At 48.5% G+C, this 21036-nt stretch overlaps 1 protein-coding gene across 13 annotated transcripts in view; it reads left to right on the forward strand.

Annotated features, from left to right (window-relative positions):
- Positions 1-21036, forward strand: part of DEPDC5 (DEP domain containing 5, GATOR1 subcomplex subunit) — a 91885-nt gene that overhangs the window by 49049 nt on the left and 21800 nt on the right. For 3 of the 13 annotated variants that reach the window (XM_082353050.1, XM_082353046.1, XM_082353056.1), the window contains 8 exons: positions 1105-1288; positions 1479-1639; positions 4632-4749; positions 5224-5391; positions 7311-7530; positions 8850-8983; positions 14310-14418; positions 17257-17400. In XM_082353050.1, coding sequence (XP_082209176.1) covers positions 1105-1288; positions 1479-1639; positions 4632-4749; positions 5224-5391; positions 7311-7530; positions 8850-8983; positions 14310-14418; positions 17257-17400 — 1238 coding nt within the window. Of the gene's footprint in view, positions 1-1104; positions 1289-1478; positions 1640-4631; positions 4750-5223; positions 5392-7310; positions 7531-8849; positions 8984-14309; positions 14419-17190; positions 17401-17625; positions 18983-21036 lie in introns of those variants that run through there. The other 10 variants (XR_014233861.1, XM_082353047.1, XM_082353057.1 and 7 more) reach the window with 10 other exon arrangements.

Genomic DNA, 21036 nt, shown 5'->3' on the forward strand with positions numbered 1-21036 from the left:
TTAAAGGGGCCGATGATGCCTCCACACCTGCTCAGAGGAGGTGACGTGAGGGGGTACAGCACGCGGTAAGCCGCAGGGCACCACGAGAAGTGAGGTGCATGAGGGTCTCACTGGGAATGCAGAGGCAGAGGCATGGAGTGTATCTGTTGCTCGTTGCTCCCTCGCATGGAGATTTGACAAATAATTTTCACTTAAATGACTTAGAGAGATAACCGCCCCATTACTTTAACTCTGATTCTCAACCGGGGAGTATTTTGCACTTCAGGGCACATTTGGTCATGTCTGCAGACATTTTTGGTTTTGACAACCAGAAGATGTCACTGGCATCTAGTGAGTAGGGACCAGGGCTGCTGCTCACATCCTACAATGCCCAGGACAGCCCCCACAACAGAGTTATCTGGTCTAGAATAGCCTTCATGCCCCGAGGTGGAGAAACCCTGCTTTACCCAAAGAGCAGGCGGTTTTGGACAGACCCGTGTGGTCGGTCCCACTCTACTGATGGCAGCTTTCCTTTCTAGATTGTTAAACCCTGTCTCCTAAAGTTCCGGCCTTGTAACTCCCAGACATCCTTCCTTGATTCCTCTTCCTACCCTTTTGGATCTGTGACTTATTTTTGCAATCCTGAATTCTGCTCCCGTGTGCTATTCGCTCCAAAATCCGGCTCCAAAATCCGGCTGCGCTCTCCTCCTCTCCCCATCCAGCCCCTCCATCAGCCCAGGGGAGGCTTCCAGCTTGAGCCTCTCTTCCAGTCTCGGAATGTTGATTTGCTTCGATGTGTAACTGCCTGGCCTGGCCTGACCTGCGGTAACCTCACTGGCATTGCGGCTGTAGCTCGTGATCAGCAGAAAATGAAAAGTATCGGCTGTGCATCCCATTTGCATGATGGGATTGGATAAGCACTGCATTATCTAACAGCCTCTGTTTCTCTCTCTTTCTCCCCCCCCCCACCCCTTTCCTGGCAATTTTATCACCTGTCACCACCTACTTTCTCCTTCCCCCTCCCTTCGTCCCTCCCCCCATCCCCCCTCCCCCCCTCCCCCCCCCCCACCATCCTACACCTGCCTGGTGACCACCTGTACCTTCCTCCCTGTTCACACGAGGCAGTTCTGACGCTGTCTGCTCCCCCTGTAGTGCCAGGCTTCTGTTGCACAGTTGGCGTGGACTGGAAGTCTCTCACCACTCCGGCGTGCCTCCCCCTCACCACGGACTACTTCCCCGACCGCCAGGGCCTGCAGAACGACTACACAGAGGGCTGCTACGATCTCCTCCCAGAGGCCGACATTGACAGGTCGGTGGCAGAGGAAAGGCGCGCAGTTTTTGTTTCTCCCAAGACTGGTTTACAAATCGTTAGTTTCACGTACCACCACGGAAGGGTCATCAGGGCTGGCTCGTGGGGATGAAGCCAAGGACCCAGGGACTCTGAGTGTCACACGGCCCCGGGCCAGGCATGTCCTGTGAACAGCCGTCTGTCTTTTCAGGAGGGACGAGGAGGGTGTGCAGATGACAGCTCAGCAGGTGTTTGAGGAGTTCGTCTGCCAGCGGCTCATGCAGGGCTACCAAATCATCGTGCAGCCCAGGGCGCAGCAGCCCAGCCCCGCTGGCCCGCCCCCACTCAGCAGCAGCCCGCTCTATGGCCGTGGTGAGCTGTTCTCTTTGGACTGTAGTTTCTCTTCTCTACTAAGTTTGTGCAAGCAGGTTCTCAAGATAGTAGGGAATACATACATTTAGGAGTCATTGTCTTTCAACACACATTTTTTTTCCCTTCTAAATCTAACTTTACATGAGAATTAAACTCTCCTCTGGGTTCAGAGTTATCTTAAAACTCTCTTTAATCTCCAACTCTCCTTTTAAGGGGAGGGTATGACCAAGTTCAGGAAGTTCCAGCCTGGCTTGAGCAGTACCTCGGGGTCCCAGGCAGCCAAGCAGGGGCTGAGCTGTCAAACTACAGGGTGAATACTCCAGACCCAGGAGCCTGGGTTTATTTCTCACACAGTGCCTGACACAGTAGGTCTTCTCATGTTACCTGAACCTCAAGTTTAAACTTCTTGTTTTTGTTTTTGTTTTTCCCATTCTGGATTCATCTTCTCTTGTTTGTCACTGCAGCTCAGAGACTTGAAGCCGGGATGGTTTGTCCGTGAGTGGCAGAGGCTAGTGAGTGGCAGAGACTCAGTGGCGCCAGCTGAGTCAGAGCTGGGCTCTGGAGGGCTCCTCTGAAACAAGTCAGGCAGCGAGAATTACGTGCAGGGGCCTGGAACCACACACCAGCAGTCACTTCCTGGAACCATCACTGAGCATCTGTTAGTCCCCTGCTTCCTCCTTGTAGCTAATGAGCTCCCCTGCTCCCTAACCAGCCAGCACCAAACCTCAGGCCATCTTTGGCTTCATTAAAGCTCCTCTGGGGACTTCCCTGGTGGCGCAGTGGTTAGGAATCTGCCTGCCAATGCAGGGGACACGGGTTTGAGCCTGTTCCGGGAAGATCCCACATGCCACGAAGCAGCTAGGCCCATGTGCCACAGCTACTGAGCCTGCGCTCTAGAGCCCGGAGCCACAACTACTGAGCCTGCGTGCTGCAACTACTGAAGCCCACTCGCCTAGAGCCCGTGCTCCGCAACAAGAGAAGCCACTGCCATGAGAAGCCCGCACACCGCAACTAGAGAAAAGCCCGTGTGCAGCAATGAAGACCCAATGCAACCAAAAATTAAAAAAAAGCTCCTCTGGTTAGAGGATCAAAGAAGTGTGGACCTGTTAATGGGAGCTTAGCAGTCCTCCAGTCCAGGCCCTGTTGTTCGCAACAAAGCTTTGGATTCCCTCTGGATTTTCTCTAAAAGCCCCTTGTGATACGTATCACGTGATGCCTTCTTCGCACATTATAGACTCTACTGAATAGTAACCTTTCTGAGTGCCAGGGTGATTTCAGCTGCATCTTGTTGTCCTCCACCACGGAAACCACTGTGCCTGGTGTACGACAGTGTGCCTTGAAGAATATATGACTGTGTTCATTCATTCGTTCATTAGTATTTTTTTTTTTGGCTGTGTTGGGTCTTCATTGCTGCACGCGGGCTTTCTCTAGTTGTGGCGAGCAGAGGCTACTCTTCGTTGCGGTGCACGGGCTTCTCATTGCGGTGACTTCTCTTGTTGTGGAGCACGGGCCTAGAGCGCGTGGGCTTCAGTAGTTGTGGCACGCGGGCTCTAGAGTGCAGGCTCAGTAGTTGTGGTGCACGGGCTTAGTTGCTTTGCCACATGTGGGATCTTCCTGGTCCAGGGATCGAACCCGTGTCCCCTGCATTGGCAGGCGGATTCTTAACCACTGTGCCACCAGGGAAGTCCTCATTAGTATTTTTGAAGCTTCTGCTCTGTGGGGGAAAATAACATTAGTCAAACTATGATATACAATTCCACGTTGCGATAAAGACTGTGAGGGAAAAATCAGAGGGCTGCGAGAATATTTAATACAGGACCTGATCTGGTCTGGAGAGTCAGGGGCGGCTTCTTTGAGGAGTTGATGTTTGAGCTGCTGCTGTACCTGAAACACATGCAGGAGTCTTTAGTGAGAGAGGAGTGGAGGGCAGGAACAGGTGGGCCAAGCATGCCAGGCAGCAGGGTTAGTATGTGCAAAGGCCCTGTTGGCTGGAAGACCTCGTGAGACTTTCTGGGCACCCAAAAGAAGACCGGCGTGGAGAGCACTGGGAATAAGCCAGCAATGTGGCCGAAGATGTCAGGAGACCCAGGCTGCACAGGCCCACGTGAAGGATTTTGTTCTTATCCCAAGAGCAGTGGGATGAATCTGCTTTTCGTGTCAGTGGCTCTGTCCAGGTTGCCTACTTCCTTTTCTCTGAAATAGCACTTTATCAGGTGCTACTGAAAATACAAAGACGAACAAGATTTGGGTCCTGGCCTCCTGGAACTTTTGGTTTGTCAAGGTGTGAGACAGAGACACACAAAGAGCTGCATCCAGGGTAGAATTCACTGCTGATGGGGTCTGATAGCTTTCTGGAGGAAGTGGCATTTGATGGTGACCTTAAATGATCCCTAGGATTTCGACGGTCGCCCAGGAAAAGAAGGCAGAAGAAGCAACAGGAGCAAATGTTTGGAGAAGGCAATTCGAGCAAATAAATAAGTCTGAAACGTGGTGGTCCTTTAAGTCTGAAACGTGGTGGTCCTTTAAGTCTGAAACGTGGTGGTCCTTTAAGTCTGAGACGTGGTGCCGCAGTGTGGGCGTCACGGGGGCTGAGGGCCAAAAGCTAGGTTGGCCATCCCTGCGGTTGAGGGCCTCAGATGCCAGGTGGCAGTTTGTGCCTTAGGGGAGTGGAGTTCCATTTTAGTCAATTAACATCTACTCTGGAACTTTCCTTCACAGAGGACAAGGCATTGGGCTGTTCGGCCAGCTGTTGTAGGCACCCCCAGGCTCTAACCTCCTGCTGGCTGGTTCAGTAACAGAAAAATCTGCCCACTTCAGGACTTTTTTTTTTTTTAAACCAAGAATATTTCTTTTCCATGAAACTGCCCCTGGAAAGAAAGTGTTGCCTCTTTTGTTTCTCCTTTTCTAAATCTATATGGAAGAGAAGCAATTGCCTGTTAAAGGAATGACCCTCAACCAGATGGAGGAAATTATTTATTTTTTTCCCTGTTAGGCCTTGTGTCCCGAAACCGCCCTGAGGAGGAAGACCAGTACTGGCTGAGCATGGGCAGAACTTTCCACAAAGTCACACTGAAGGATAAGATGATCACAGTGACACGATACCTTCCCAAGTGAGTCCTTGGGTATTTAAAGTTTTCAGCTCTGTCCTAAATTATGTCCAACTACTAAGTTATGTTTCTAACACATACTGTCCACATACTGAATTATGTGTATAACACGTAATTCAAACCAAGGAGGTTGAGTAATTGGTTTTTCTTTCGGAGTTACTGTTTTGCTCTCTAGGGTTGTACTTTATGGCTGTAGCTCACCTACTTCCAAAAGGGATTTGATCCAGCTTATAATGTTCAGCATGAGTCTTAACATGCCAATTAAAAATAAAGAGTATGAGGCTAGAAGAATGAGAAAGTTTAAGAAGAACTGAGAAATCTCCATTACCAGTCCCCTGGGATGAGTTTTGGTTACTGTGGTCGAGGGTCGAGTGCCAAGGATACTGCTAAATGTCTTGAGACAGAAAAGGTACAGGAGACTTGGGGGGAGGCGGGGGATCCTTGTTTGGACCTCAGGCCACGCCCTTTGTTTTTCAGGTACCCTTACGAATCTGCCCAGATCCACTACACCTACAGCCTCTGCCCCTCCCACTCAGACTCGGAGTTCGTCTCCTGTTGGGTGGAATTCTCGCACGAGCGGCTGGAGGAGTACAAGTGGAATTACTTAGACCAGTACATCTGCTCTGCCGGCTCCGAGGACTTCAGGTCAGAGACCCCGATTTCACTTTCTATCCTCGCCGCCTTGCGTGTGTCCGTATTTTAATGTCTCTGTCCTTTCTCCTGATTGCAAAATGATGCCTGTTTTAGAAAAAAAAAAAAGGAAAAGAAAATGGAGGGAAAAAGCACATCTGCATTGGGTTAAAAACTCAGCGATGAGATGGACGTGGATGGTTGTGCAACAGTGTGAATGTGCTGAATGCTGCTGAATTGTGCACTTAGAGATCATTAAAGTGGTAAACTTTGTTATGTATATTTTACCGCATGAAACAACAAACAACAGCAAAAAACCTGGTGAAGATGTGCTCTTTTTTTTTTAAATATTTATTTATTTATTTGGTTGCACAGGCTCTTAGTTGCAGCAGCTGGGCTCCTTAGTTGTGGTTCGTGGGCTCCTTAGTTGCAGCAGACGGGCTTCTTTAGTTGCAGCACATGAGCTCCTTAGTTGTGGCTCTCCGGGTCCATAGTTGCCGCACACAGGCTCCTTAGTTGTGGCATGTGAACTCTTAGTTGCGGCATGCATGTGGGATCTAGTTCCCTGACCAGGGATCGAACCTGGGCCCCTGCGATGGGAGTGCGGAGTTTTAACCACTGTGCCACAAGGGAAGTCCCAAGATGTGCTCTTTGGTGGAATGTCAGTGCTCTTCACATTTTCCTGACTGCTTGTGACATCTTTTTTTTTTTTTTAATTGAAGTCTAGTTGATTTACAAAGTTGTGTTAATTTCTGCTGTCGAGCCAAGTGGTTCAGTTATACACATATATACATTCTTTTTTTTTTTGTATTCTTTTCCATTATGGTTTATCATAGGATTTTTAAAAAATCTTTTTTCAGCTTTATTGAGGTATAATTGACAAAAATTGTACATATTTAAGGTGTACAATATGATGGTTTCATATAAATATAGATTTTTTTTCTTTTTTTTTATTGGAGTATAGTTGATTTACAATGTTGTGTTAGCTTCTGCTGTACAGCAAAGTGAATCAGTTGTACATATACATATACTCACTCTTTTTTAGATTCTATTCCCATATAGGTCATTACAGAGTATTGAATAGAGTTCCCTGTGCTATATAGTAGGTTCTTATTAGTTATCTGTTTTATATATAGTAGTGTGTATATGTCAATCCCAATCTCCCAATTTGTCCCTCCCCGCCCCTTTCCTCCTTGGTAACCATAAGTTTGTTTTCTACATCTGTGACTCAATTTCTATTTTATAAATAGGTCCATTTGTACCATTTTTTTTTTAGATTCCACATATAAGTGATATCATATGATATTTGTCTTTCTCTGACTTACTTCACTCAGTATGACTATCTCTAGGGCCATCCATATCCCTGCAAATAGCATTATTTCACTGTTTTTTATTATCATAGGATATTGAATATAGTTCTCTGTGCTATACAGTAGGACCTTGTTGTTTATCCATTCTATATATAAAAGCTTTGTGACTTCTTGTTTTTATTTTATTTTATTTATTTTTTTTGGCCATACTGTGAGGCATGCAGGATCTTAGTTCCCCGACCAGGGATTGAACCTGGGCGCACAGCAGTGGAAGTGCCGAGTCCTAACCACTGGATCACCAGGGAATTCCCTGTGACATCTTGTTTTTAATTTTTCATTTTTATGCATGATTTATGGTTGTGATGATAAAAGGCCACAGCGGCACTGGGCCTGGGTGCACAGAAGCATTCTGACGTCTCTGGGATAGAAAGTAAAAGCAGCCTTGGAGTTCTTCCCTCTCAGCCTGCGTGAAATGCAGCATCAGATGAGCACGTGCTCCTGGGCGGATGGACGCTCGCACCCTCACTCCCGGGGACGTGGGTGTTGAGATGGGATGCTTACTGGGGTGCTTTTATCATCTACTTTTTCTCACCACCACCCCTTTTCCCCTGTGGCCCTCTGTAGCTTAATCGAGTCTCTGAAGTTCTGGAGGACCCGCTTCCTGCTGCTGCCGGCCTGTGTCACCGCCACCAAGCGCATCACGGAGGGGGAGGCCCACTGTGACATCTATGGGGACAGGCCCCGGGCGGACGAGGAGGAATGGCAGCTCCTGGATGGCTTCATCCGATTCGTGGAGGGCCTAAACCGGATCCGCCGGCGGCACCGCTCCGATCGCATGATGCGGGTGAGGCTCCACGGACCCCTTGGGGGCTGGGCCCGGTCTGGGATGCAGGGACCATCTCCTCCTGCGTCTGGGGCCTCTCGCCAGCCAGTTTCTTTACTCCACAGCTGCCCAGCATTTATCTTCAGTCCAAAGCAGTGGGTTCTCCTCCAGCGCAGGGTGAAGGGAGGGTGCACAGCCAGCCACCCGGCTGGGGCCACGCCTCTGACCTGAGGACACAGACCTTTGTGAGCTCCCCACTGGGGACCCGGCGTCAGGCACAGCTGCTTATGTGACTGGATTGCTGGTGCTGGATTGCTGGATAGAAACTCGCTCAAGAGGGTGATAGCAGCAATGTCACTTATGTCACTTGTAGTGTTTCCTGCACCCTTGGGCCTTCATTCAACCACTCACTCCCCAGTGAGGATGCTGAGGCTCGTGGGGGTGATGGGATGTGTCTGAGGACACCGAGCTAATAAAGGGCTGATCTGGGATGATTCAGCGTGTGTGTGTGTGTGTGTGTGTGTGTGTGTGTGTGTGTGTACACATACAGCTCTGTGAATTTTACAAATGTATAGATTCACATAACCCCCCCACCACCACCATAATCAGGACATGGAATACTTCCATCAGTGCAAAAAAACTCTCACACTACCCTTTAGAGTCACACTGTCCCCCCATCTCTAACCCCTGGCAGCCACTGGTCTGTCCTCCGTCACTGCTGTCTTTTCCAAATGTCCTATAAATGGAATCATACGATAAGTAACCTTTCGAGGCTGCTTTCTTTCACTCAGCATAATGCCTTTGGGGTTCATACAACTTGTCGCTCAAATCCACTGTTCATTCCTTTCCATTGCTGAGTAGTGTTCCATCATCAGCCGTGTTTTTATTTTTTGTTTTTAACCTCAAGTTCAGTGTTCTTTAACCCAGGCCAGCTGCCTCTTGTACACAGCATCACTTCTGGGAGAGCTTATGTAGTGGAAAGAACGTTGGTTTTGAAGTCAGTTAACTGGAGTTTGAATTCCAGCTGCAGTGCGATTTGGGATAAGTACTTCACTTCTCTGAGACTTAGCTTCTTTTTCCATAAATTAGATGTGACGTTATTTACTTCCTTGAGCCGGTGATTGAGAATAAAATGAGATGCTATACGTAAACCGCCTCAAGGAGGCAGTGTGTTTTGAGTCCACAGCTATTTGGGACCTTCAGTTCAAGTGAAAAGCCGTTTCCTGGCATTTCCTGATCCTGAGACCCCGTCTTCCCCGACTGCATTGATGGGCTCCCAGAGCCTGAGGCACAGCAGACGCAGCAGCATCTGATGGCCTGTCTCCTCCTCTATGCTTTAGAAAGGGGCCGCCATGAAAGGCTTACAGATGGCTGGGCCCATCCCCACCCACTCCCTCGAGTCGACCGGCCCCCCGGTTGGGAAGAAGGGAACCTCAGCTCTGTCTGCCCTGCTGGAAATGGAAGCCACTCAGAAGTAAGTGCCTGGTGGACAGAGACTCGTTCCCATCCCCCAGACCCCATTGCGGTGAAATGTGACTTCTGTCTACCAAGGAGCCAGTAACTGACAAAAAGACACATACGTGAAAAGAAAGCTAGGTTAATACCTGGTAAGTGTCTAATGTCATGAAGTAGGTCAGAAGTTAAAAACTTGCAGTCTGGGGCTTGATTTGAACTGCAGATACAGTTGGTTTGGTTCACAAGGTGTTTTTTTGTTGGTTGGTTGGTCTTTTGTTTGTTTTGTATTTTTAATAGACTTTCTTTTTTAGGGCAGTTTTAGGTTCAAGGCAAAATTGAGTGGAAGGTACAGAGAGTTCCCATCTACACCCTGTCCCTGCACATTATCCACATCCCTCACTGAACGGTACATTTGGTACAATCGATGGACCTGCATTAACACATCATAGTCACCCAAAGAGCACAGTTTATTTACATCAGGGTTCACTCTTGGTGTTGCACATTTTATGGGTTTAGACAAACTTATAATGACACGTAGCCACCATTATAGAGTAGTTTCGTTGCCCTAAAAACACAAAATATTTTTTAAATATTTGAGCCAAATTTTTTTCATTTGAAGATTTCATATAAAAATCTTGATTTCTTAATGAATTCTTACATGAAAAAATATATAACATTATGGTTATATTGTATAAAAAATATAGATAATGTAATACGAAATTGTATTATGGGTAATATGTAAAATCCAGCTTTGCTCAAAGTGGTGGAGGCTCAGTTAGCACTGGATCCACGTTCAAGCCCAGCCACGATGGGCTGGCACTTTAGGTGGACTTATGTCCCTGGTTTACCGTAGAACCAGCACGCCGTCTGCTCTTGGACTTGTCTTGGCCCCTCAGACAAGGGCCACCTGACCAGCTTTTCTAGGCATTTGAGTGTGTGGTCCCTTTGTAAACAGTAGGTGCTGCAGCTCTTAGGACCCCGGTGGGACCACATCTTGCTTTGGGAGGGCAGGGACAGTGTCACAGGAGGTAGGATTTAAGATGTCCTTGTAGAAAGGGACACATTTATACGGGGGGTAGGGGGAGGACTTGGGGAAAAGGAGAAAACATTGCCACGAGCAGGTGGGACCTACTCTGGGAGGCCTTCCCTGCCCCCTCCATCCTTCCAGCCAGATCAGAGCCCTGCTGTACTTCCTGGTGTCTGTCTGGTGAGGGGGTCCGTGCCATGCCCGCAGGAGCCCAAATATGTTAAGCTTTCAGAAGGTAACATGAGTGAGCCCGAGGCCCAGTGGGAGATGCAGTTGCAAAGACAGCATGGGAAGTTGGATTCCAGGCTGTTCTTACACATTCTCATAGCAAGAGCGACCCTTTGAAAGTTTATTTTAATGGAAAATTTCAAGCAGATTAAAAAAAAGTAGACTCGTGTAATAAATCCCTGTTTACCCATCACCCAGCTTCAATGATTATCAACTCACGGCCAATCTTGTTTCATTTATATCCCGCTTGCTCTCATCTTCCTTTTTATTTCTTATGAAATTCCAGACATCACACCCCTTTGTCTATAATATTTCAGTGTGCATCTCTGAAAGATAAGTACTCCTAAAACAAAACTGTAATACCATAATTTACCTAAAAAGTCACAGCAGTTCCTTAATATCATGTAATATTCATTCAGCATCTTTGGCAGAAGTGGTGTTTGCAGAGATGGGTCCTGCGTATAGGAAGGCCTGGTGGGTGGGCCCAGGAGGCAGAGGCCTCACTAGTCCAGGCAAGAGGCAGCAGAGGCTGGAGGGTGAGGATGGGATGGAGAGGAAGCGATGCGGGGAGAGAAGGGAAGAGCATGGCCGGGGTGACAGGGGAGCAGATGAGAGGAGGAGAGCTGGGGTAGGTCAGGCTCATTACTGAGGGCGCTGGGGCCTCCAGAAAATACCTTTATCTGACCAAGGAAAGACCCCAGAACTCCACCTGGCAGGTTGTCCCTGTAGCTAATCACAGACCTTTCCCGCTGGAAAAAAGAACAGGGAACATATGTTGCTGGGAGGGGTGTGAAGTTGGGGGCAGGGGAATCTTACTTTAATGTGTCAGTGAGTCATCGTTCAGTGCACCCCAGCAGCCTCTTTCTGCTCAGACTCGAAGAGGACGGGTAGCTTGGGGTGGCAGTGTCCCTGGGTGTGTGTGGGGAGCTCAGCTGACCCCACAGCAGGAGGCAGGACAGGGAGCCCCGAGCTTTATTCTCCCCGCAGATGACCGCTCCCGGGTGATGTGGTGCGTTTTCTCAGAGCCGGAGGCCGAGCAGAGGGAGCCAGACATTTACATAACGTTTGCGCACACAGCATTTTTTACTTTGTGTTTTTCTTTATTGTTTTGCTACACCAAGCAGATCCAATTTTATTATGGAAAACTGTTATAGCCATACGAAGAAGAGTTTCAGAAGTTTCACCCATAGTCCTGTCATCTTACCACGCGTGTCTGTTTCCTCCATTTCCCCTGGGTCTTTGCCTGGAGACATGCACCTGTTGTCAGGCTCTCATGGGAGGCAGAGGCCCCAGGAGCGTGGCTGTGGGCAGTCTGGGCTGCAGGTGCCAATCCGCAGCTCTGCGGCTGCTGTTAGATGGGGATAAACTGATGTCAGGGAGTCAGAGCAGGGAGAGAGCCCACGTGGCAATCGTCACAGCCTCTGGGAAGATGGCAGCGTGCCCCATGCATGTTCTCACGTGTGGGCTTGCACAGTATAGCTGGTCCTTTTGTGACGTCCCCTCCCCTGAGCCGTGAGACAAGGAACCTCCAAGGGCAAGGACGGGTCCTACTTGTCTCTGAATCCCCGACTACTAGTCCACGGGTCAGCACGTCGATGGCAGCTCAGTACATGGGGGTTGTCATGTGCATCAGACGAGGAGACCCTGGAGGGCAACCGAAGCTTCCAGCCACCACCGTCCCAGCCACGGGCTAGGCCACGGCCCCCAGGAGGCGCAGGAGAGCGGCCCAGTGTGTGTTTCCGGATGAGGCCCAGAAGAACACACCGCGATGTGGTGCAGAAACAGTGCGCTGTACATGGACCAGGCAGAGTCAAGCTTTTGGTCTGCTTTTCTTATATGAATTACACCTCAGAGTACCCAAGTGATTGGTGCAGGAGGTGTCTCTCTCCAATATTCCAGCTAATGGGTCCAGAAGGAGCACTGGAACATTACCGCATGTGGGCTCTCATGCGCTCACGGACCTAGCAGAGATCACCAGTGACCGCTCACATCGCCAGATGCTGTGGGCCTCCACGTAGAAGCACACAACACACTGAGGAAGAATTACTGCCCCATCAAACCTAAATGTGCTCAAACCTCTAAATATAATTTCTAGTGCTCAGGAAGTATGGGGCGCAGAGGAACACGATAAACAATAAAGGGATATGATCAGCACATCCAGACTGTAAATTTACAGGACAAGTGAGCTACTTTCTTTCACAAATAAATTGCAGGGGTATGGAGGGATGAGCGGAGCTTTTAGCTTAAAGAAGACTCGAGAGACATAACTGAGTACAGTGTAGGGATTTTAACTGAATCCTGTTTTGAACAAACACACAGTAAAATCTTTTTTTTTTTTAATTTATTTATTATTTTTGGCTGCATTGGGTCTTCATTGCTGCACGCGGGCTTTCTCTAGTTGCGGTGTGCGGGCTTCTCATTGCGGTGGCTTCTCATTGCAGAGCACGGGATCTGGGTGCACCGGCTTCAGTAGTTGTGGCTCGCGGGCTCTAGAATGCAGGCTCAGTAGTTGTGGCACACGGGCTTAGTTGCTCTGTGGCATGTGGGATCTTCCTGGACCAGGGATCGAACCCGTGTCCCCTGCATTGGCAGGTGGATTCTTAACCACTGCGCCCCCAGGGAAGTCCTAAAATCTTTTAAAGATACAATATATACTGAAATGTTTATGGATGAAGTAATAGCGTGTGTGAGTTTTGCTTCCAAATAATCGGGTAGGTAGGGATAGATGAAACAAAATTGGCTCTATCAATAAATAATTCTGGGGTCCAGGTAGATAAGAGTTCGATTACATTATCCTCCTTATTTTCATATGGGTTTGAAAATTTTCCATGACAAAAACCAAAAAGAGAGAGTGTAACAGGTTACTATGGAAACTGATTTTTAATCTCCGATATGAGGTTACTTCACCATCAGTAAGAGATGTGTCAGGATTTAAGACGAGGGAAATGTCACAAATTGGCTTCCTGGGGAAACGGATGGAGACGGAGTTTAGTTGTGGGCTCAGCCCCCGTGGGAGGGAGGGGGCGGAAGGCGGAGGGGACAGAGGGAGAAGCTGAGATGCAAGAAAGCCTAGTGACGGCCTCGGGCACCTCCCTCAAGCTCTGGAGCTAGAGCCACGTTCGGAGATGAGCTGCGTTGGACCAACAGGGCCAGGACTTTACACCCCTTGGTGACGGTTCACTGTCCACAGGCAGCCCAGGGAGGGGCTCGGGCTCTGCAGCTGGGCCGTCTCTGGAGGGGGACAACACGCCCAGCTCCCATGTCATCAGGGCCACGGCAGAGGGTCTGGGTGGCGCCTCGAAGTGCCCACCACAAGAAGTGTGTGTTATGGTAACAACGAAGCATTTTAGACTGTAATGTGAGCCTCATGGAACTTACCAAATAAACATTCAATGGTATATTAAAACAGTCTAATTTGGGGGGGCGTTTAAGTTACCATAGTTCATGGCTTATCTTAGTATGGAAAAAAAAATTAGGAAAATATATGTGAAAGTAGGCATTTATGGATACCAGAACTGAGATGGGAGGAGAGGTCATAAGAAAACCATAGTTGTCTTGTGTCTGAGATAATGCCTGTTAGATTAGAGTGTGGCATTTTTTTGGGGGGTGTGGAGGGCTCAAGTGTGTGCGTTTGCGAGATTAACGAATCTTCAAAATGTATAAAGAGTCGACACATTTCACCCTGTTTAGTTAATGCCTAATGGTAATGCAGCCCTAACGTTCAGAATGTGCTTCTGCTGGTATATTTAATAAAAACTGAGAAAAAGTTTCTCCCAGAGAGTTAAAAAAATGGTGTTCATGGACGGAGTCACTCAAACCATGTCACTTGCCTTTTCAAAGTAATACATAAGCCCAGGTGCTGCCAAGAGGCTTTTAAAATTGAGCTGTTTTCTGATTTTCCGTGGCAGCTGTTGAGCGTTCAGGACAATGAATGAAATTAAGGGCACCACGTAGGGCCTGAGGATTAACAAAGCGGAAGAGCATGTTTCGAAGGTGCTGGCAACTGCTGCCTTCGCTTCGTTGTGGCTAACATGGGTCCTTCCCCAGGGGGCTCTGAGTAAGGACCGCCCTGTGTTTTCCCCCCTCTCAGGTGCCTGGGAGAACAGCAGGTGGCGGTGCATGGGGGCAAGAGCTCCGCCCCCCCGGCTGAGAGCAGCGGCGTAGCCATGACTCCCACCTACGTGGACAGCCCACGAAAGGTAAAGGAGCCCCTCTGGCGGGGGGCTGGCGTGTGCGCTCAGGGACCCGGTATGGAGGGTAACACACAGCCCATGAGTCCAGGACTAAGTGTGCTGAGGATTTGGAGGAAACTTTTGCAGCACTGCTATTTTGATGGAGGGACTTGCCTGCTCACGGTTGTAAGGACGCTAACTGCTAGACGAAAGCAGATGTAAATCAGTCAAGCTAAACTCTATCGATCTGAGATCTGGCTCAAGCTGTGACACTGGCCTCTGGTTTTCCTTCAGTCCCATCTTCAGCCCTCCTGGTGGGGGGAGGGAGGTAGAAAATGACTGAAGCAGCTTCTGGGAGAGCTCACTCTTTGGTGAATGAAATTCCCATCAGTTTGCTTAGACTCCTGAGAAGTAGTCAGATGGGAGCATCCTGGGAGATGGAAACCAAACCTGAGGCTTTGGCCTCCATACAGAATAGCGAGTACAGTAGAGGAGCCAAAAACTCCACAGGTCAAGCTTGTTGTAGCATTTAAGACCAGTAGATGTGTCTCTGCCAACTCCTTCTCCTTGGAAATTCAGAATCTGAGATCGTTCTGATGTGGCAGGGTGAGCTGGCCGCACATTCTCTTACCTGGTCTCTCTCGGAGATGAAGGAGATTCTATAGATGTATTTTATTTTTCAACGTTGTGGTCAACTTGTATATCTATCTGCATATTTATTTATTTTACTTCCACATCGTGAAAATTTCCCCGTGTCATTGTTTCTCCAAAGTATGATTTTAAAAAATAACTATATATTTCATCATATGGATAGACCTTTGTTTATAACTTCATTTTTTGTTTAAAATAATGGTGGTTTCTGATTTTTAAAAATAGTTTTTGGCAATTATTCCATAAGTTTGTATAATTATTCTGCAGTGTATCACAATTACAAGTAATACTGCAAACATCCTTGCACATAATTATTTGACCACATCTCTGATTGTTTCTTCAGGATAAGTTCCTAGAATTAGACTTCTAGGATGGAGGGATTAAAATCTGAGAAAAAGTAGCAACTGAGGCTGCAGGCAGTGTGTAGCATCCATAGGCCAGAGACAGCAAACCTCAATAAATATTTTAGGCTTTGTGGGCTGAGAGGGAGGATCAAGGCTATTGTGTGGGCTCTTCTGTAACCATTTAAAATCTTAATGGTTCTCAGCTCACAGGCTGGAATAACCAGGTGACTGGATTTGGCTGTAGGCTGTCGTTTCCGCAAACCCAGCTCTAAGGCAGTGACTCTAGGTACAGTCCCAAGGATAGTCTGTGCGTCAGGAATGACCTGTTGGTGAAGAAAGTCTTTTCACCTGTCCTCACTCACGGGTACATCATCTCAGCAGCGTTAGCACCTCTGCTTCTGTATGTTCTGGCAGAGAAGGGACGCAAATAGAACTTGAGAACACATAAGTGCCTGTGTGCTGTTCACTAGCCGTTACGTCCACCCACTGCCGTCTTTGAGGATTAGAAACAGTGCGGGGGACAGTACTGAGAAGTACAGAAATTACAGAACCACAAGCATTATGGTTAAAATACACCAACTGCCAAATAGGAGATCGTGGTCTGGAACACTCCCTTCATCTTCCAGCTGGACACTGAAATCCATGTGGATTGCCATCGGTCTGCTGGGTGTAGATTCCCAAGTGGTCCAGGAGAAGCAGAGGTGTTAGGAGATGGCCCAGCGCTCTCCAGGCAGCAGCTGTGTCAGGATGCGTAGAGGGTACCCGAGTGTGCCTCTCTGCAGACACGCGTTTCCTCGGCTCGTTACTTGAGCTCGTAGTGGCTGATGGGCGTGGCAGCAGTCCTGGTAAAATGGACACCGAAATACTTCAGTGATTCTACTTTTAGAATTTAAAAAGTTGTAAGAAAGCAGGGACCTTCAGGTGTATCAAGTGGCATTTCCGAATTTCAGTGATAATAAAGCATAAAAAGTAAAAAGATTTTGAAGGGACAAGAGGACACTTCTTGACCTTAAGAAAGAGGGAGGGAGTGGGTCTTTGGAAAAGTTCTCTCTGTCATTTATGTTTCAAGTACATGGCAACTTGAACCCCACAAGAATAGGGTGGGGAGGGGAAGGCTGCTTCGGGAGCCCCTCCCGGGGACTGCATACGATTTTGTTACACAACCAGTGGAGGAGAAGGTATTGCTGCTCCTGTGTCCCCAGGTTGCTCGGAAAATTAAACAAGAACTTTTCCTGCAGTGAATCCTCTTCTCCCATTTGGCTGCCATGTTACAGGCGGAAACGCAAACGTCAGGCCTCCGTGCATCTCCCAGAGGCCTGCTGGTTACCCAGCCAGGCGGGAGGCCAGGACGCTGCCCCCGGTCCTGCCCCGTGCCCCCCTCTGCAAGCTGCCCTGCGGCCTTCTCCCCTCGGCATAGGTCTGAGGATGTTCAGAGCTATGTGGGAGGACGCAGGCAGCCAAGCCAGGCTCTGATGAGATCTGAGGCGCTTGGACACACCTTCTCCCCCAGGTGCTGGCTCCCACCCCACTGGGATAGTCTGCCCAGGAAGGTGTGAGTTTCTGCTAATGCTTCGCATTTGGATATTTTCCTCCTGGGTGGATCTCTCTCTCTTTCTCTCTCTCTCTCCCTCTCTTTTTTTTTTTTCCCCCCTTTCCCCTCATGTGCCCTTCTTTCTCTCCTTCCCTCCTTGTTTTTGTTTTTTGCTCTTGTCCCCCACTCCTTCCCCGATGGTTCGCTGCTGGGCCGCGTTCCGTCCCTCCGCCCTCTCGCACCTGCTGCCGCTTCCTGCCGCTCTGACCTCAGGACGGGGCCTTCTTTATGGAGTTTGTCCGCAGCCCGCGCACAGCATCGTCCACCTTCTACCCGCAGGTCAGTCCAACCCCAGGGCCCCGAGGCCCGTGCATGCCTGTCCGTCGCAGAAGCCGCGACCTGGCCTTCAGCTCGGCTCTGAACGCATGGAATTGGGCCGAAGCCGAGTTTGAGGGGCAGTTGAAACTGAATTCAGTCTCAGAGGTGCATTTTCTTTCTTGGTGTTTGTGGTGACACAGGGGGATGAGGAGATTAACGTCAGAAAACATGCTGGCACGTGTGGCTTATGTGTCCCCGTCTTTGTCATGTGTTGCCACTGACTCTTGGCCACGGGACAGCATCTTCCTATTTAGGTGTTTTTGTCCATATGACATAAGCAACATGATACATGCTGACTTAAGGACAGAACTCTTATTTTTTTCTTCCTAGTACAAGCAGATAAATTTATAGCAGTGCGGCAGGAAGTGGTGAAAAACAGAGCAATCAATTACTACCAGGCACGTGCTTTGTCATAGACTGAGGGTGTGCGACCCTGGGCAGCTCGCCTCTGGACTGTCCTGAACTCGCGTGTCACATAAAGGGTTTGGACCCATCTCAAGGGGCTTCCAAGCCTTAAAACTCTTCACTTACTATGTGCCAGGCTCATAGTATTATTTCATCTCATCCTCACAGCATAGCCTATGAGGTAAGCAGAAGTTTTATCCCAGTTCTACAGATGGAGAAATTGAGGGCCAAAGAACTTGTGCTTCACACAGTACAGGGTTGAGCTGGGATTTAAATCAGGACCAAGAGGCTTGATTCATTACCCCCACCCCATAATTAGCATCGGTCATTGCTGTGCTGACAGATCTTGGTGAAGAGAACTTGGGCTCCCTGCCCTTTATTGAGGCCCCTGAGTATATGTGATTGACCTGGTCACAGATATCTGAAAGGGAGGAGAGGGTTTATGCAGAGCAGGGCAGGCTCAGGAGGACGGACGTGGGAGGTTCGGGTCAAAGGTTTAGGAACCCTTATTCGGTGGAAGTGAGAAAACCAACATGGATTGAAGACCTGCTCTGCCAGCTACTGTGCAAAGGGCTTTGCAAACAGCCTGTGAGTCCATGAGGTACACGTACTATCACCCCATTTTCCAGATGAAGAAACTGAGGCTTAAATATGTTGCCTGGTCAGAGGGCCTGGAACTAGCGAGTGGCAGAGCCCCTCCACTGTTCTGTAGTTCACACTGGTGTCTTCCCTTTCTTGGGAGGCCAGAGGGCATCTCGGGTCTGTGCTGGGCTCTTCCCAGTGAAAGCGCGACCCTGGGTGGGTCCCCGTCGGGGCCTCTGAGTCCTAATCCAGCAATCACCATCCGTAGGAGGCAACCTGCCCTTGTGGTTTAAAACAGACTCCGGTTGGAGTTTTTAACCTTTTACTTTCTAACAATAGACCCTCTTGTGAAAAGCTTCAGACTTAGATTAGAATTTAACTTAAGAAAAATCAACAGAGCCGGGAGAGAATTGTTTTATACATCCTATAATACTCCACACAGGTTCACGTGGTGGAATTCACCGGAAGAACAGAAGTGGATAAGTTCCTGGAATTGGAAACAGCAAACAGAGATGAGGAGTTTATGTTACCCACCATTAAAAAAAAAATGATCCCGTGTAAGATGTAGTAAGGGAGCGCTCTGTACTGACATGAAATTAAATTGAGCTATGCTGAGTGCCGTGGGAGATACAGGGATGAACACGACACCCTGTGGACGTTGCTTGTTTGATGTCTGTTCCCCCCTCCTCACCCCCAGATGGTGAGCACCATGAGGGCAGGGGAAGTTTGTTTTTTGGGGGGGTTTGTTCATTTAACATTTTATTTTATATTGGAGTATAGCCGATTAACAATGTTGTGTTACTTTCAGATGAACAGCAAAGTGATTCAGTTATACATATACATGTATCTATTCTTTTTCAAATTCTTTTCCCATTTAGGTTGTTACGTAATAGTGAGCAGAGTTCCCTGTGCTATACCATAGGTCCTTGTTGGTTATCCATTTTAAATATAACAGTGTGTACATGTCAATCGCAAACTCCAGGGGAGGGTTTTGATGAGGGGTGATATTCCTTCCTTCCCTGATGATATTAAACCTTGGAAAACATCCTGGCTGTGGGGCTGGGGTTATTCTCCAGCTCTACAAGGTATATGGGATTCCATCATGAGTGCTTTTATGAGGCCTCTCTGTGCCCGGATGGTGCTGGGTGGCTGGAGGCCAGGAGCCCTGCTTAACCCACCTCGTCTTCAGGTGGGACACTGGCCTCAATGCACAGTTGAGGGCTGGGCTGGCAGGTCCTGCTGTGTCCTGGTGGCTGGTTGTACTCCAGCAGGAGCAAGCAGGGCTCTGACAGGCACGGGGTTGGGGGCCATGGGGGCATGTGTTGTGGTTGATGCTCATCTCAGAGGCATCCTTGGGAAAGCCCCCTCTCTCAGCTTCTCCCACAGCTTTGGGTGTGTGGGAAGGCAGGAGGAGAAGGGGTTGGTGTTGCCAGTGAGGGTTGTTGGTTTGTTTGTTTAATTAACTAAATGCCAAACTTTATTTGGATTTCACTGGTTTTTCTGTGAACGTCCTCTCTGTTCCAGGGTCCAATCGGGGGCACCACGTTGCATTTAGCTGCCATGTCTCCCCAGTCTCCTCTGGTCTGTGACAGTTTCTCAGTCTTTCCTTGTTTTTTGGGTTGTTTTTTTCTAATGACCTTGATGGTCTGGAGGAGTCCTGGCCAGATATCCTGTAGAAAGTCTCCAAATCTGGGTTGGTCTGATGTTTTTCTCATGGCGAGACGGGAGTTATAGGTTTTTGAAAAGAATCCTCAGAGGTGAAGTACCCATCTCATCACATCCCATGGAGGTCCACAAGGTCCACACAACATCACTGGTGATGTGAACCGTCATCACTTGGTGATGTGGTACTTGCCAGCTGTCTCCACTGTGAAGCTGCTGTTTCCCCTTTCTATACTCTGGAAGCAGGTCACTAAATCTAGCCCACTCCAAAGAGGAGATGGGAGATTAAACTCACCTCTGGAAGGTCCCATCTGCCCAGGTTTAATGGGGTCCTTCTGTAAGGAAGGTTTTGAATGAGGTTCCTAAGACAAAACCCATCCCAGACCAAGCACCTCCCTCTGCTTGGCTCTTTTCAGCTCTCCGTGTGAGACGATGGCGGTTCTGTCCATCTAGCCCTCCTTGTCTGTCTTTTCCCACTGGTCTTATTCCAAAAAGTTTCTTCAGGTGGATTATGGAAATAAATGCAACCTCCAGAATAAAAATGTGACTAGATGGGGAAATTCAGGAAAAGAAAAAATAAGACAGGACATCCTACGAGGTCTTATAACGTACTTAGAGTTTCCTGCTAAATTCAGCTCTGCACTTCCTGGTAGCCAAAGAAAAGTGGGAAACATCTGTTCCAGGATTCAGAGTGGTCATGAGATAAAGACAAACCAGTTGTTGGGGAGAAGCATAACTTTTCCTGGTATTAAGATCTGAGCAAAATGCCTTTCTCTGCGGCCTCTTTTTTTTTTTTCTTTTTTTAATATTTGTTTATTTAGGCTGCACTGGGTCTTAGTTGTGGCACCCAGGATCTTCACTGAGGCATGTTTAGTTGCAGCACGCAGGCTCTTAGTTGCGGCATGTCATGTGGGATCTAGTTCCCCGACCAGGGATTGAACCTGGGCCCCCTGCATTGGGAGTGCAGAGTCTTACCCACTGGACCACCAGAGGAGTCCCATCTGAGCAGCCTCTTGAAAGATGGACGTTGTGTGATATGGAGCAGGGGTGGGGCAAATCTGGCCCACCATCTGCTTTTGTCAATAAAGTTTT

Source organism: Balaenoptera borealis (assembly GCF_965194805.1).
Source record: "Balaenoptera borealis genome assembly, chromosome: 14".
Classification (NCBI taxonomy): domain Eukaryota; kingdom Metazoa; phylum Chordata; class Mammalia; order Artiodactyla; family Balaenopteridae; genus Balaenoptera; species Balaenoptera borealis.